Below are 15,698 nucleotides of genomic sequence, written 5' to 3'. Positions count from 1 at the left end.
GAAGAGCGCATTCAGAAGATGGAGTCTCAGCTCTTAGGGGAAGATTTGGAGTCACTTAAAAAACAGCTAGAAGAACATAAGGTAAACCTTTTGCCTGTTATGTGATATGTATAGGAGAAGTATTTGGAAGATGTGTCCATTGGTGGATTCCTTAACTGAAAAACTTGATTGTGTCAGAAGTCATATATGGCTGCATTTGGTGTTTGGAAAAGGATGGTGATGGTGTAGAAAGGAATTAGAAGCCTTAACTTCATACTTGAACACTGCTGACTAGCAGGAACTATTATATTTGCTTCATGCAGTAAATGAAACCTTTAGGGAAAATTGTTACCCTTTGTGCAGAGAATAAGGCCTCTCCTGGTAAACTGTTGGTGTGAGGAACAGTATGAAAGGTACTTTGGACAAACTTGCCCTTAATGACTGGCAGGCATTGCTAAAGTCTGCTTGAGACTTGCACATTAAAATAATGTGGGAGTTAAAATGATCAGGGCCTTCCAAGTCACTGATTCCCTGCTTTTACAGGAATTGCATTCTGAGGGGATGCTTAGACACTGCTTTTTGATGTGTTCAATATTTTGAAAGTGGTTTTTGTCTCAATTGACTTTTTGGGTTCAAGTCCAGCCTTTCTATCCTGCACTGTTTTTTGTGAAGGAGAAAGATGTCCTTTTGATATTTGTCATGGTTGCAGCTTTCCTTTTCATGCGCAGTGCTGAGGTTTGACCTTCTCCCCAGCATGGGACATACCTCACAGAACAAGAACACTGGAGTATTTTTTGTCTGTGTAGTTTCCTGTCCCACATTTGCATTCTTTCCTTTGTTTTCAAAGTCTGGGGAGTTTGAGGCATGTGTTTCATAGAGTAGCTTAGGATATGCTGGGATAAAAAGTGACATTTACAGTACTGTAAAGGTGTGTTGATCTTGCAGAGATATTTTATAGTTGGCTTTAGCCATGGAATCTGTTCTTCTAGAAGTTGTATGAATATTTAAATCTACAGATTGTTTTAAACTAGTCAGGACTGCATGTTTTCTGCATTTTTTGACTTCTTAGGAGTATCATGGTCAGTTATTGCACTGTTGATGCTTATGAAATTATATTGTCAGTTCTTAAGAGATGAATGTTCTTAATGATTTCTGTTTGGCATGCCCTATGTTCCTTTCTTATTAACAATAGCAGCTTTGTGTAGCAACACTTAAGCTCTCCTACCTATAATATCAGACATATGGAAAGTCAATGAAGTTGTCATCTCATTCTCCTAGTCAAGTATGGGGCATACAACTTAAAGCACTCCATCTTTTACAGCATTTCATCAGAATGGTTTGGGGTTCATTTCTAGCAGCCTTTTGCTTACATTTATTCGAACTGTGCAGGGATTCCCAGTGGTAAAATCTGTGCTTAACTGTTGAATCTGAAGAACCAAAGTTCCTTTACCACAGCAGCTGTGATAGTCACTGTGGCCAAAATAGCAGATTAGCAAATGCATTCAAAGTTGGTAACCTCTGATTTGTTCTTGTAGAGCCTGCAGAGTGACCTAGAGGCAGAACAGGTGAAGGTCAACTCCCTAACACACATGGTGGTCATTGTTGATGAAAGCAGTGGGGAAAGTGCAACAGCTATTCTGGAGGAACAGTTGCAGGTAAAATCTTAGAGCCCTCTTTTTTTAAAATTGTAGTATTAGGCAATTTGCATGTAATTGTTAATCAAAATTTTTGTGTTTGAAGACAATTTATCTTTGAAAGTAATTTAAAATAACACTTTCTTGAGGAGTAATAATAAGTTAAAGAATTATTAAATCAGCTCAAGCTAAAACCTGCAACATTGCTTTGCAATTCATGTAAGTTATTTTCCTTAGGAAGTTAAAATCTGACAGGAAAAATATTTGAAGACATGAACACAATTTATCTAGGGAATATCATATGAAGTCTTTTCCTGTCACTTAGGACTGCAACCTGGAGTACAGTGAGTATGAGACAGAATTTTTTCAAGCAGAATTCATGCTACTTTGTTCACTCCTTTTTAAGTCAATCAAATAGCTCAAAGACTTGAGCAAAAGCAGAGTTAGGGCCATTGGTAAGTGTTTTTGAAAGTGTTAATCTCCAGCTCTGGCAATGCAGCAATAGCAGTAATGGATGGGGAAGTAGATAACACTGTAGAAAGTTGTTCATGTGAAGTAGAAATGATGCTTTTGAATATCTGGTTTTGGAGTTACTTAGTGAGGTTTGTGATCATTCCTGAGTGTTTTGTGCTTTTGTAGAGGCTTGGTGAGCGGTGGACAGCAGTTTGTCGTTGGACTGAGGATCGGCGGGTCAAGCTGCAAGAAATTCAGCTTTTATGGCAGGAACTGCTGGGAGCACAGGTGAGCAGCTGTTCAGTTTATCAGAGTGACTGGTCGATTTGTGGAGGGCAAAAAACAACAAGTCAAAAAAGCCCAAACAGTCAAACCGCTGACTGGGGTTGAGCAACTCATGGAAAAGAAACCTTGAAGACCTAGATTTTGTTATTGGTTGTGTTTCCAGTGCTTTTTGAGGACTAGAGTAGCTCTGAAGTGGAAGAGAAGTATTTTTTCAAAGTTTAAGAATAAAAGTTTATAACTCCTTATAAAATAATTTCCAAGGTATCTTGTAAAATGCCCAAGAAGTAGGAATATCTGTGATACTTAAAAAATTCATTGTCATTCTCCTATCTGGTAGTTTTGTAACTACAGAAATCTTCCTAATTAAGGTATATGTGCTTCCAGCATGAACACATGTACACAGTTGTGCAATAGTAATCAATAGATAACTATTTTAAAAATCAGTAACATCGAGCATTTGGTCACTCTAGCAAAGCATGCAGCTTGTTTAATTTTGCTGAGTTCAGGTCAACAGTTGAATTATGAAGAAGATGGCCCTGTGATTGTTTTCTAGCTCTGGTATTGTGTATTTTACATATAAAATACTGCTCAAACACAAATTAACTGATGGCATAAAAAAATATGGTAACACAGTTACATGTGCTGTTTTCCTGCCTAGTACTTGAGGTTGTTTCATTTCTCAGCTTAAAATATGTGATGTTTTTGTCTTTAAAGGTTTTACTGAAATTGGGGGTTTTTTTCTTAATGGATGATATTTATCACTGTAAGCTGTTGTTTAAACAAGGCAGTACTCACAGGTTGTTTAGACATTTGAAAGAAGTAGAACAGTGCTGGTATAGCTACTGGTATCAGTTGTTGCCTGGTTTCTTTGACAAAGATGTTTTGTCTGCGTTCTTTGGGGCTGCATGTGTGTTTCTCCCTTACCCCTCCTATATCTGTTTGTAGTATATTGATAAGCTGAATTTGTAGCTCATGTGACCTTGTTGTTAATATGGACCCAAGGTTAAGATTCTGGTTTATCCCATGCCAAGTATTTGTTTATATATGTTTCTTTAAAATAATGCTTTGCCAACTGTGTATGTGTAACCAGAAAATTGTGTGCTCATGTTTTCTGGCAACTCTTGGGCATGGTAACTCGGAGTTGAGAAATAAGGATTCCCCCAAAATCCTTGCTGTGTATGTTTGAGGTATGGACTTCAAGTGCTCTTATTTTTGATGACACTATGTCATCATGTCAACATGTTTGTCCCCTTCTACCCTTACATTTGTTTGGGGACCATTGCAATACTTTTTAAAAGTGCCATAATTGGTTGGAGCTGAACTTTTGAACTCAGCTTTTTAAAATTTGTGTGTAGCTATGTTGCTCTGTAAAAGTGAAGCAATTGGTGTGTTTAATGTAGAATGTCAGATAGCAAATAATGAGGAAATAGGAGTTTGTTTTAGGTGGTTTAGATGAGCCTTTTTGTACTCGTTCACCTGAACAATGCATTTATTACTAACAGGTTTCAATTACAAATCCTCAAGAATGATCAAGTGCCTTATAAAAATTACTGTCTGAAACTACTTAAAAATTGAATACAAACACTTTGGTAACACAAAAGTAACCAAAACACTTAGTTACAAGCATTTTTTATTTTGCCCAACCACATGGAGAGATGAGCAACAGTGATGCATCAGCCTTTTTGTGGCTGCCTAGAAATCTTTTGTACACCACATTGTCAAGTCAACACAATCCTTACCACTCAGGAAACAAATTCCTCAGTCAGTGCCAGAGACTTCTTAGCACTGTGGTAATTATGTTTCAGTTTTCTAGGGAGAGTTATCCTTGACTGCTGATTTAGCAGAAATTAACTGAATGCATGAAGGGTTTTTGAGCTCCTCTTATGCATAAAATATGTTGGCTGGTATGCCAGCATGATTTTTCCAGAGAGTATGTGGTGTTATAATTCTTTTTTTCACAGCCTCGTGGCATTTCCACCACCATCATATTTCCTGTCTGTATATTTTGCATATTGGTTTACATTGGAAATGTAAACTGCCTTAACCCTGTGGCCCAAAGTTGTTCTAGTAAGTTCTGGGACAATGCCAAAAATATACATCTAGAATGGGGAGCCTAGTGGCTGTTGTGAAGTGTGTTGTTCAAAGAACAAAAAGGTCTGTCCTGCTGTATGATTTGTTTTTAAACAGAGAGGAACAGCAGTACACCAATGGCTGGGCAACTGAGCTTGATAGAGAGGTGGGCGTCCTAGTCGATGGAGATTGCTGTCCAGCTGCAGAATTATGTGGGAACGTAATATAGAATACATAAAATCCTTCCTGGTACTTGATGCCAGTTATTGCTGGTGCTACTACAGGAGTGCTGTGTGGCTGAAGAGAAGTGAGACCCAGGGCAGGTTTCCTAGGAAAAAAATGGGAAAAAAAAAAAGATCCCTGAGTTAGAACTATTCAGATCAGGCCACTCCAGCTTCCAGCAGTTAATGAAATAGGATTTGCTGCAGTTGTTTTGCAGTTGAAAGTAGGTACCATAAACAGGCAGGTGACTAATTAGTATCTGAGTCTTTGATCAACTGCCTGGGCCAAAAGAAATATGAATTACTAGTGGTGTAACTTCTGTGGGAAAATGTTTGTGATAGCTGTGTTTGAGTCAGAGGAAGAAGGGTGGAAAACAAAGCATACATGCTATTTTGACATATTCTAATATGATTTATAAATCCTATGTTAGCTTTATGGTGGATATCTGTTTGCTGTATAAATAATTTTGGGGGAGGTGTGCTCTGGTATATTGAGAAATGGTTATGTTGAAACTGTTTTGCTGGAAGTATTACTTACTTCCCATATCTGATATTTTTGTCCTCTTTTATGTGCTATTTTTGTTAAAGTCAACTGAAATTCCAGCATATAAAGACTGCAGAACTGTGCTTTGAATGCAAAGATCTTAAAGAAGCAATTCTCAATAGCTGTTTGACAATCTTAGTATTTTCTTGTGCTCTTTTTCTTATGATCTGCAGTGCTTATTGAAAGCTTGGTTAACTGAGAAAGAAGAGGCTTTGAGTAAGGTCCAGACAAGCAACTTTAAAGATCAAACAGACCTGAGCGTGAATGTTCGAAAACTAGCAGTGAGTACTGATATCCTGCTCTGTCCCATCAAATCTCATAGACTAGATGAGTGGCAAATTACTAGTTTGACCCTAGTAGGAGCTGTGAATGCATGATACATTAGAAGCCAGGCCAACATTCTTTCCTTGCCAGATTCTTGCGCTTGAATTTAAAAAATATGTATTGCTTAGTCCATGGCCATTCCATGTTGGTGTGCCAAAATCTGGAACAGCTACCCTAGATTTTTGACAGGGTTTGGATGTTATTGCAGGCTACCAGTCAGCTGTGCTTTCCAAAGTATAGGTTTGGGGTGTGGGCTTTTTTAAATTTCATTGGAGTAGCTTGTACCTGAACTAATAATTTGTAACTGTTACTAAAGAGATACTGCTGGTTGCTCTTAGCCCTGGAATTAAAGCTTAGGGGAAGTGGAATACTTGACGTCATATTTTAATCTTTTCTTTTAACTACAGATTTTAAAAGAGGACATGGGTATGAAACGACAAACGCTAGACCAGCTGAATGAACTAGGTCAGGATGTGGCCCAAATCCTTGGAAATGGCAGAGCATCCAGTAAAATTGATCAGGATCAAGAAGAACTAACGCAGAGGTGGGACAGTTTGGTTCAGAAGCTAGAGGATTACTCTAACCAGGTATTTACTTTAGGCTTTATTGCTTTTTAGCTTTTTATATGACTGTATGTATGCAAACTTCACTGTGTCAGCAAAATTGTCTAGGCATCAGGCTGGAGAGGTAGTTGAGTGCTTTTTCACATGGGGCTGACAAAGCTGCCTATGTTTTTGGTCTCCAAAAGCCCAAGTTGTTAACCTGGCTAGTACTATTACTCCTTTCTCACACAGATTAAGCTTCATTTTTCTGATGAGTAAAGCAGGCTGGGCATGTATTATCAGTCAATGCAAATGCCTTTAAATATTGTAAGAGTGCTGGGACTGGATTAAATCTGATACTAAAAGAAAACAAAGGCAAAACCCAAACCCCAGAATAGATAAATAAATGGGAGTTATGCAAGTATTTATGCTCTGTGAGTATGATTTCTCATCTGTTGAACATAGAGTAGTTGTTTGTTTGACATGTAACGATGATAGCCAAGCTGGATTGTTCAATGTTTATTTTAGTATTTTGAGTGCTTGGTAATGTTTTTATTTAGAAAGAACTCCTACTAGATTCTGTGAGAGTTTTATTTGACAGCTTTATAACTCATATGTGCTTTTTTTTGTGATATTAATATGTTGTTATGGTGAAAACCATGGCACTAATTCATGATCCATTTAGGGTATAGTGAATGAGTTGTGCAGTCTGAGTAGGGGTTCTTTTCAGCCATGTGGCTTTAATTTGTTCTTGTGTTTGAGTCAAAGCACTAGAGAATGCCAATTCCTGTCTCCAGCCCTTCACTCCCCTTAAATATCAAGCACATACTTAGAATTTACAGGTTGAGTCTCCTGGGACTTACCTTATAACCTGATAAAGAGCATGGGAGGTTTCTATTGACTTGAGTGAGTTTTAGGGTCAAAATCACTATGTATCAGCTCTTTGAGATCTAGGCTTGGTTTTATGGAGTGAAAATGCAAAATGTAGAATTGCTATCAATAAACTCCAAGTACCTTGGTTCTTTTTGTGAACAAATTATGAAAGAAAATACATACACATTTTGTTAATTGTAGTTCACTTGGACTTGAATGATTCTAGTTGAACTGAGAATTTTGATGCTTGGTTTCCATCTGTAAAATGAGAATAATGATCTTTTTCTCGGAGTGCACCTGTGATAAAGGTGCTTCATGACAGCTCAGTGTGGTCATTTGGGGGAGTGAATGAACAGGCTTTTATGACTGAATAAAAGAAAATAAGAGAAAGCAGTTCAACTTGAGTAAAAATGTTACATAATCCTTGCCCTAAATTATTTTGTGTAGGTAACTCAAGCTGTAGGAAGCGTAGGAATGTCACAGGTTTCACAGAAGACTGCTGCAGAAACACCATTGAAGGAACAGGTAGTGGTTAAACAGTCCAGACAGGAGTTGCCCCCACCACCACTCCCAAAGAAAAGGCAAATTCCAGGGGACAGTGAAGCAAAGAAAAAGTAAGTATATGTCACTGCCACTTTCCCTTACTCATTAGATGCTACAGAGACTGTCTTGGCTTTTGATTCTTCTTCTATGCAAGTGAGCAATACTTAAGTTGCAGTTGTGAGGTTCGGCCTGGGGGCTTGACTAGATTACCTCCAGTCATCCCTTCCAACCCTGACAATTCTGTGATTCTCTGAATGGGAATGTAATGTTATATACAGCCTTGTTTTCAGAGCAACAGAAAATCTGTGGCTTCCATTAGTTTAAAAGGAAAACAGGGATGTTTTGTTTCTCATAGAAGCAGGTCTTCAGTCCTTTGTACCTCAGCTCCTTTGCTGAAAATATAGAATTATATTTGCTTTCCTTAGGAAAAATGTCTTTTCATCTTTGCTTAAAAGGTGGCATTTTGATTGATCTATTATTTATTTCTAATCTCCATAAAATATATGAGAAAAATGGAAGAAACTGCACAAAAAAAGAGACTCAGAAACATTTTCCATCTCCCTTGTATTTAGTAGTAAGATTAATATTACACTGGTGTCTCCTTTGACAAGTGTTTCTGGAGTGGCTGGCTGGTTTGCCTATATAGACTCATAGAATGATTTGGGCTGGAAGGGACCTTAAAGCTCATCTCATTCCAACCTCCCTGCTGTGGAGAGGGACACCTTGCACTAGACCAGGTTGTTTGGAGTCCCATTCAACTGGGTCTGGAACACTTCCAGGGATGGGGCATCCATAGCTTCTCTGGGCAGTATCTTGTCACTCTCCTACTGAAGAATTTCTTCCTTATATGTTATCTGAATATACTCTCTTTCACTTTAAAATTTACTCCTTGTCCTATCAATACACTTCCAGATCAAGTCCCCCTCCACTTTTCTTGTAGCCCTCCTTTAGGTACTGGAAGGCTGCTATCAAGTTTTCCTGGAGCCTTCTCTCCTCTTAGGCTAAGCAATGTTTAATAATTTGCATTGAATTTTCTTTATTAACTAGCATACCTAAAATTAAAGGAATTGTTTCAAGGTAAATTAAATGCTGTATGCTCAACATTTTTCTTTTTGTGCTTGGCTAAGGAAATTAGCATTTCCATGAACTGTTACTGGATTAAATCATTGTCAGGTCATTTAGAGATATGATAGAGGCTGCATCAAGACTAGGGAGTCGCTGTGCTAGGTGATGTGTATTTGCACAACGAAGAAGAGATGTTTATTCATTTTTTCTGGAGGATGAATGGAGGTTTGAAGGGGTGAGGAACCTGCCCAAACCCTCTTGAGGATACTGGTCAAACTGTCCAAGCTCTGGTGGGGGTGGTGTCTGTGTGTGGGTGTCCCAGGGCAGTAAAGCAGTCAGCAACACATTTAGATTTTGAGAGCAAAAAAAAAGTTTTATCTGTCATCTGTTTTCCTAGAGTTCAAAACTGCATGAAAAACAGTTTTTGTGTGTTTCCATTTACTTATGTTGAAACCAACAAATGACCAATAAGTGGAATTTTCCCACGGAAGGTTTGAGAGATTGACAGTTGCATTTATTGGGGTGCTGTTATTCCATGTTAGGATTGACACTGTTAAATAGTGTAATTGTAATATGACCTGACTTGTGGTCTGTACAGTGTATCTGTCCATCTCTCAAGTTCTGTACAGTACTGGTTAATTTGAGAGTTGATTGGGGTTTTTTTTTCATGGTGTCAGGTTGTAGCTTAGAGGTTGGAAGAATAAGAAAGTTGTTAGCATAGGTATGTCCATTGTAGACAAAACCAGTAGGCTATAAGCTAATCTTTAGTCAGGGAAGTGTACAGAAATGTTTGTCAGCTGTCACTGCCTGTGTCAGCTTTTCCTTCACAGAAAATAGTGTTGCAGACTTATGAAACTTAGAACTGCAATTCTTCTTTGTCTTGTTCTTGAAGTTTAGTTCATTGCTTTCAAAACACTCAGCATTGAGAGATCTGTTCTGTAACATATTAAAACAAACAGTTATCGTTTGTATGAAGCTATGTGTAAAAGAAGAAAGGAAAGATAAATTGCCTCATGTATTCTCAATTTGGTCCTGAAGGCTAATACTCTGGGTATAATTTTTATTATGGTAGGCTTTTGGAAGTCTGTCTCCACTCTACTTCCTGTGGGTGGTAATATGAGAAGCATGAATTTTGTGTACATTGTTGCTGGTTTGGGATCAAATAATGTGCTGAACTTTAAGACTTTTGATTTTTAAGACAGAGTGACTGAATGGGGAAAAAATGAAACAAAAACCAAAAAACAAACCACTGTCTGACCTTTTAAACTAGGTTTGATGCTGAAAGTGCTGAGCTCTTGAACTGGATTTCGAAATCAAAATCTGCCATTCAGGCCGCAGACATCAAAGAATATAAGAAGATGAGAGAGACTTCAAGCATGAAAGAAAAGTTGAAGGTAAAATGGGGAGATAAAGCATGTTTCAGTGAATAGTATACTTTGTATCTAAGCTGGCTGTCAGCTGGAGGTGTGAGCTGATCCACATGCTTTGAGGGGATTAAGTCTTTTAGTTAAATAGTTTCAGAACTGGGCATACATGGAAATCTCTGACCAGCTGGACACATTTTTTGCTGGTGGTATTGCATAATCCAGAGGAAATTTTAAAAATGTGTACTACTGCTGTCTCCTTTGGAGTTCTGAAAAAATGTCTGTCTTCAGGATTATTATCTTTTACACTAAGTAGCATATTTTGGTTTCATGTTTCACAGTTGGAAATGGCCTTGATTGACACCACTTATATAATTTTGGTAGAGATAGGCCAGTGGGGTGCTCAGAAACTCCTTGAATCATGCTGTGACACTCCTCAAGCGTTGTATCACCCAGGGTCTAAAGTGGTTTGTTGTTTACAATGCTTGGACACATTGTTTGCTCTATTAATTTTGGAGAAAACCTGATTGTTACAGCTTGTGTGCAATATTGCTGACCTGCAAGACACACTACATAATTTTACAGAAGCTTGTGGGAGCTGTGAAATAGCCATTTTATTTTCTATTCCTTCTGTGTCAGGAATGTATTCTTGCCTTTTTCTGGTTCTTGAGCATGCTTAGTTAATGAAGGCTTACTGGAGCTTTAGCAGGACCTGAATCTGCTTTTGAAATCAAAAACAATACTTAAAAATATGTATAAAGAGGCTCCTCCTTAGTGCTGTAGTGCAAAATGGTGCCAGTAGGAATGTTTGGAATGAAAGTACTGTTGGAAATAAAAACCAAAACAACCATCCCAATATTTTATTTATAGATCTTTATGACTGTTTATAGCTCCTTAAAAAAGAGGCTCTGAAATGAACACCAGGTTCCCATGAACAGTACTGTTTTTAAATGATTGGACTGTAAGTGGATAGGATAGAGTTTGTTCTTCCCAGCTGTGCAAATAAGTGCATGTTTCTGAATTTACTGTAGCAAGTCTAAATCAGAGTAATGACCTTTGACATGAGGTTCAAAAGATTTTAGTTTGGAGATACTTCGTTGTAATCACAGAGGATATTGAAGTTGTGGTTTTGTGGCCAAGGAGCTCATGTTTCCTCTGTGGATGTATTGTACCTATTGACTCACAAAGGAATATTCACCAATATGTATAACTTGTGGGAGGACCTTGATCCTTTAAAAATCTTGGTAGTCAGAGAATTTCCCTCTCCAAATCTTTGAAGGAGAGTAAAGCACTATAGCTTATGAGAGTGGATTACTAATGTGCTATACTTCTTGCTGTTTGGACTTCTAGGAAACAGCTCTGTTGTTCCCTTCTACTGGAAATCACAGTAGAAACTGTAGAAATGAAGACTATTAAGAAGAAGGTCTTTTCTCCACTGGTTCACATTAGAGAATTACAATTGAATTTTTGATCACAAGTGACTTGTTTTAGCTGTTGTCCCAATATCTTATTTCACATTGTGGGATCATCAAGCTTTTAAACAGTATTTTATTCCTGGTGCTGTTGTACTGATCTCTTGCATGCCTGGTACTTGTGAGAGCTAACTCCTTTTGTATTTGTTTTCTGAAAAGCAGACCTAACATGCACCTCAGAACGTGTTGTATCTAAGAAAACTGGTTGTGTTTTGGGTAGTAGTAGGAAAGAGACATTACTTGGGGGAAAGAGGGAAGTCAAGGAAAATAACCCTTGCTGCCACTGTATTCTTTTGGGATTCACTTTGAAGGTGGTTGAAAAGGAAAGAGCTGAAAAAAGCCAGAAGTTAGGTGAGCTGAAACGAAGTGGACACATTCTTTTGGATCAAATGGGAAAGGGTAAGCAACTTGAAGGTCTTTCTCTTTTGTGATTTAATCAGTTGAGTTGCTGGGAAAGAATATTGAAATATATTACCTCCAGTTAAGCACTGCTGTTTATTCCTTCCCTCTCCCTTAATTTTCATTCCTTCATTAGTCATTGTTACTGTTACTAGTTAGTTATGTGTTTTGTTTTTATTAAAGCTTTTAGAAAAGCAAGATTATTATTGATTAATGTGCCTGTGTTCATTTGCAGTCTTTTAAGGAGTATTTTAAGAAATTATTTCTATTTCAGTAACAATGTCAGTTACACGCTTTCGTGGAAGTAGTTTGATTTTTAAGTAATAGTTTTAAAACATAATTGCTATAGAGAAGTGAAAATTTTGAAGCCAAGTTTAAACTTGATACTTATATGTGTATCTCTTTTTTCATAGTTTTATCTATTGTTGTAAAAACTGTCAGTGTGTTTTTCATGATAGAATCACAATTTATGGCTCAAAGGCAAGAGAAGTCTATATGATTGGGAAAATGATTGTCAGTTAAAACACTTATCCAGGGAAACTTGTAATTGACATCTATGAAAGTCGAATCTTTAGGCCTCGCCAAAATCTTGTTTCATATTGAAAAAAACTCCATCAGTGAAATGATACCTCTATAAAAGGTGTTCATATCATCTAGAGGCAGTCTTTTAGGTCTTCTATGCACTTGACTTGTGGTGAAGTTATCGCTGGTAGCATTCAGACAGGAGAGAGGATGGTGTCACTGTCCTGCATAATGACCTGCATCCCTTTTGGAAACTGCTGATTTCCATTGGATTTCTCAGCAATTCTCATTTTTTGCAGTCTGATGCTTTGCTCATATGCCTCAATTTACTAAGCATGTCCAGTCCTCCCCTCCTTGCCTACTGCAGCTGAAGCTTTTTACAGTGGGTGCCATTGCCCTGAAGCTGATGGCTGAAAGCCGTTGGTTCGACCTGGAGTTGGATTTATAAAGATTTTTAGATGTTCTTTTTTTCAAACCTGAACAGAAATCCTCCCTCCTTCTTTCTTCTACAAACCCCTTTAGCTGTGATAGGTCATGGCTATGAAACCAGCATCTGTTGACTGTAACGAGGAATGCATAGTTGAAAAGCTGCTTTGTATCAGAAAAAAATAAGGTCAAGAATTTGCTTTCTAATTGATTATCATCTTAAAGTCTGGGATCTATAGAAAATAACCAATCTACAGCCCCTAATTTTGTTAGGGTCTGATAATATGTTCTGTCCAGCCCAGGCCCAAGCCTTTTTCCAGACCTAGGCCCAGCGACACCTGCGTGGAATACTGCACAGCACTGGCACGTGTGTGCCTACATCCATTTCCATCCTGGGACGTGTACAGGCTGTGCCATAATGGCAGTGACTGATCCTTGTGTTCTTGCTCCTCCCGTAGGGCTGTGGCTGCTGTGGTGTTGGTGTGCCAAGCCTGTGGCCAGTGTGTGGGCACAGGAGTCTATGGAGCAGGGTCATCAAGTGCTTCTTGTAGAAGCTGCCTGGCTGCCCTGACCAGCACTTTGGGCTCTACTTGTGCTAGAGCAATTCAGCAAAAAAAAACTTCCATATGTCTTTCCTCAAAATTGAAGTATCTCACTCTACATTTCCCTCGAAATATAAAGCTGAAATGGTGCTAGTAATAAGTATAGATTTATAGATATTGGACTTGGAATCAAAGCATTTTGTATGTTAATGTGAAAGTGCACCTGTATTTGAAGAGAGGAAAGGTTAAATGCCTGTTAATGAAAATGTGTTGCAGTTAACATAACAATAATTTGTATAATCTTTGTAGAAGGACTTCCTACACTGGATATAAAAACTGTGATGGAGAAAATTTTGTTGGGGTGGAAAGATGTGGTTCAAAGTCTAGAAGAAGTGGCCAGAAAGATAAAATACCAGGAAGATATAAGTGCTTATTTAAAGGAAATGAATGAGCTTGAAAAGACTCTAATTGAGAAGGATGACTGGCTTAAAAATGACGCTTCTTCAGCATCCCAGTCCTCAGCAGTCCTGAAAGACTTATGTCAGGTAAGTCTGGCAAAACTTGTTGATTTTGATTGGAAGCTTGAAGTCAGAAGCATAGGATGCCCTAGAGGAGCTTAGCCTAGTCAGTAAGATAACTCAGTTTCTAAGGCATGCAGGGCACCCGATTTGGCTGAAAGATTTTGGTTTCTCTGTCCCAGACATTCTTTAATGTTGTCACCCTAGTAATGTGGATGAGCTGTGCTACAGTAGCCTAATAAAATCTTTGTGTTTACAGGGAAAGTGTGAATTTGGTTTTGGTATTTATCTTTTACAGCAGGAGTTAACTCATCTTGTAAGCCTGAGTCCACAGTTGGAACATCTGAAAGCCACCTGCAAGACACTCACCTCTCAGCCCATGCCTCCAAATTTCATTCAGGAAAACTTGAGTGGTTTTCTTGATCACTTCAAGTTGACTCATCAGAAACTAGAGGAACGTCACCAACAGCTGAAAAAAGGTAAATAAATAAACATAAATATGTATGTTAACATAAAGTCCCCTGCTTACTTGTGTTTTGGCTTTTTTTTTTTTTGTGTTTGTTTTGAGCTGACTGAAAACTCATTGAATTCTGGTAGAGTGTTTGTATTGATTATGCTAGGCTTTGCGTCAAACTGACAAAATTATTTTATTCACCTGGGAGAATATGGCTTTCTCTGTGCACAATTCAAAAATTTATCATTCCATGGTGTTAAAAACGATTATGCAAGGATGCAACATTCCTGAAACCTCATTTAACTACATAGCAAGACATATTTAAGGCAGATGATGTAGCTCAAAGATCTGTCTCTCTCTGGCACTTACAGAAATAAATAATTCTAGAAATCAAAAACAGACGATTAGGAGAACATTGTAAAATGGAAGTCCATGTGTGAAATTTATTCTTTCTAATAGCTTTGAGCACATCAGTCATACATAATTCCTTTCAGAAATTTCATCTTTGAAGTGATTTGGAATCTAGCTTGCTTTTCAAGCAGTTTCTACTTTGATTGTTGTTGCATTAAAAATTTCATTGTGAACATTCAAACCAGTCATGCTGGTTTCTAAAGGATTTTAAATGTAGTGCATGAAGTATGTAGTTCTGGTAGTACTTTACAGCTGAAGAGCAACAGCACAGACCTGTAAGAGATTTTTTGTTCTCAGTTTTTGTTTCAGAGGAATTTGAGGAAGTGTTTTCTTAACAGCTCCAAAATGGAAGAGCATTAACACTGTATTCTGTGTGTAATAAAAATAGGCTCAATTACTAAATTGTTAGGCCATCTATATAATGTGTTGCACCAGGCCTGCATACTGCAATTATATCCATGCAGAAAATGGTATGAATAAAGTATCTGTCAGCCATGTTCATATTACAAGGGTATGTTTTCATTCTTACTGTGAAGAATTATTTTATAGCTGTTTTGAGTTCATGTACTTGTAAGTAATTTTATTGGTATTTTGTATTTTGGTAATTATACCTCATGTGACAAAAATACCTTTTTTTTTTGTGCCATGCATCACTTGAGGTGTTATTGGTATACTTGAACCAGTTACTGCTTGGCAGAAACACCATATATATATTCTAATACATTAAATTTGTGTATTTTTTAAATGAGACAACCTGCAGAGAAATTATATTGCTGAAGAATAGAGGGAAATGTCAGTTCAGGGTTTTAGCTCTTTATTTACAGCATAGTTTGAATTGCTGCCAGGTAAAAACTTCCAGAGCCATGTAACTGGTGGAAACAACTGGTGGTGTGACCTAGGTATTTGTGAACTTGGCAGGCTTTGACTGACAGGAGGCCAGCTCCTCTCATGGCTTTTCTTTGAGCCTCTGAAAATTCCCCCATGGAGTGCTACTCAGTCTCATCTCTATGGGCATTTTTTAAATGGGAATTGACTCAATTTTTTTTTTGTCATTCGG

General features: G+C 37.8%; 1 protein-coding gene across 4 annotated transcripts in view; it reads left to right on the top strand.

Moving 5' to 3' along the window:
* The window catches only part of UTRN (utrophin), a 356,936-nt gene that overhangs the window by 83,583 nt on the left and 257,655 nt on the right, over positions 1–15,698 (top strand). For 3 of the 4 annotated variants that reach the window (XM_017737228.1, XM_017737229.1, XM_017737226.1), the window contains exons 12-21: positions 1–81; positions 1,515–1,634; positions 2,253–2,354; positions 5,360–5,467; positions 5,918–6,097; positions 7,373–7,539; positions 9,804–9,927; positions 11,681–11,768; positions 13,568–13,803; positions 14,075–14,255. In XM_017737228.1, coding sequence (XP_017592717.1) covers positions 1–81; positions 1,515–1,634; positions 2,253–2,354; positions 5,360–5,467; positions 5,918–6,097; positions 7,373–7,539; positions 9,804–9,927; positions 11,681–11,768; positions 13,568–13,803; positions 14,075–14,255 — 1,387 coding nt within the window. The remainder of the gene's footprint in view (positions 82–1,514; positions 1,635–2,252; positions 2,355–5,359; positions 5,468–5,917; positions 6,098–7,372; positions 7,540–9,803; positions 9,928–11,680; positions 11,769–13,567; positions 13,804–14,074; positions 14,256–15,698) is intronic. The other variant, XM_017737227.1, reaches the window with a different exon arrangement.

Source organism: Corvus brachyrhynchos, unplaced genomic scaffold, assembly GCF_000691975.1.
Source record: "Corvus brachyrhynchos isolate BGI_N302 unplaced genomic scaffold, ASM69197v1 scaffold6, whole genome shotgun sequence".
NCBI classification, from domain to species: domain Eukaryota; kingdom Metazoa; phylum Chordata; class Aves; order Passeriformes; family Corvidae; genus Corvus; species Corvus brachyrhynchos.
The sequence above is the reverse complement of the archived record's forward strand: the minus strand, read 5'-3'. Positions and strand labels throughout refer to the sequence as shown.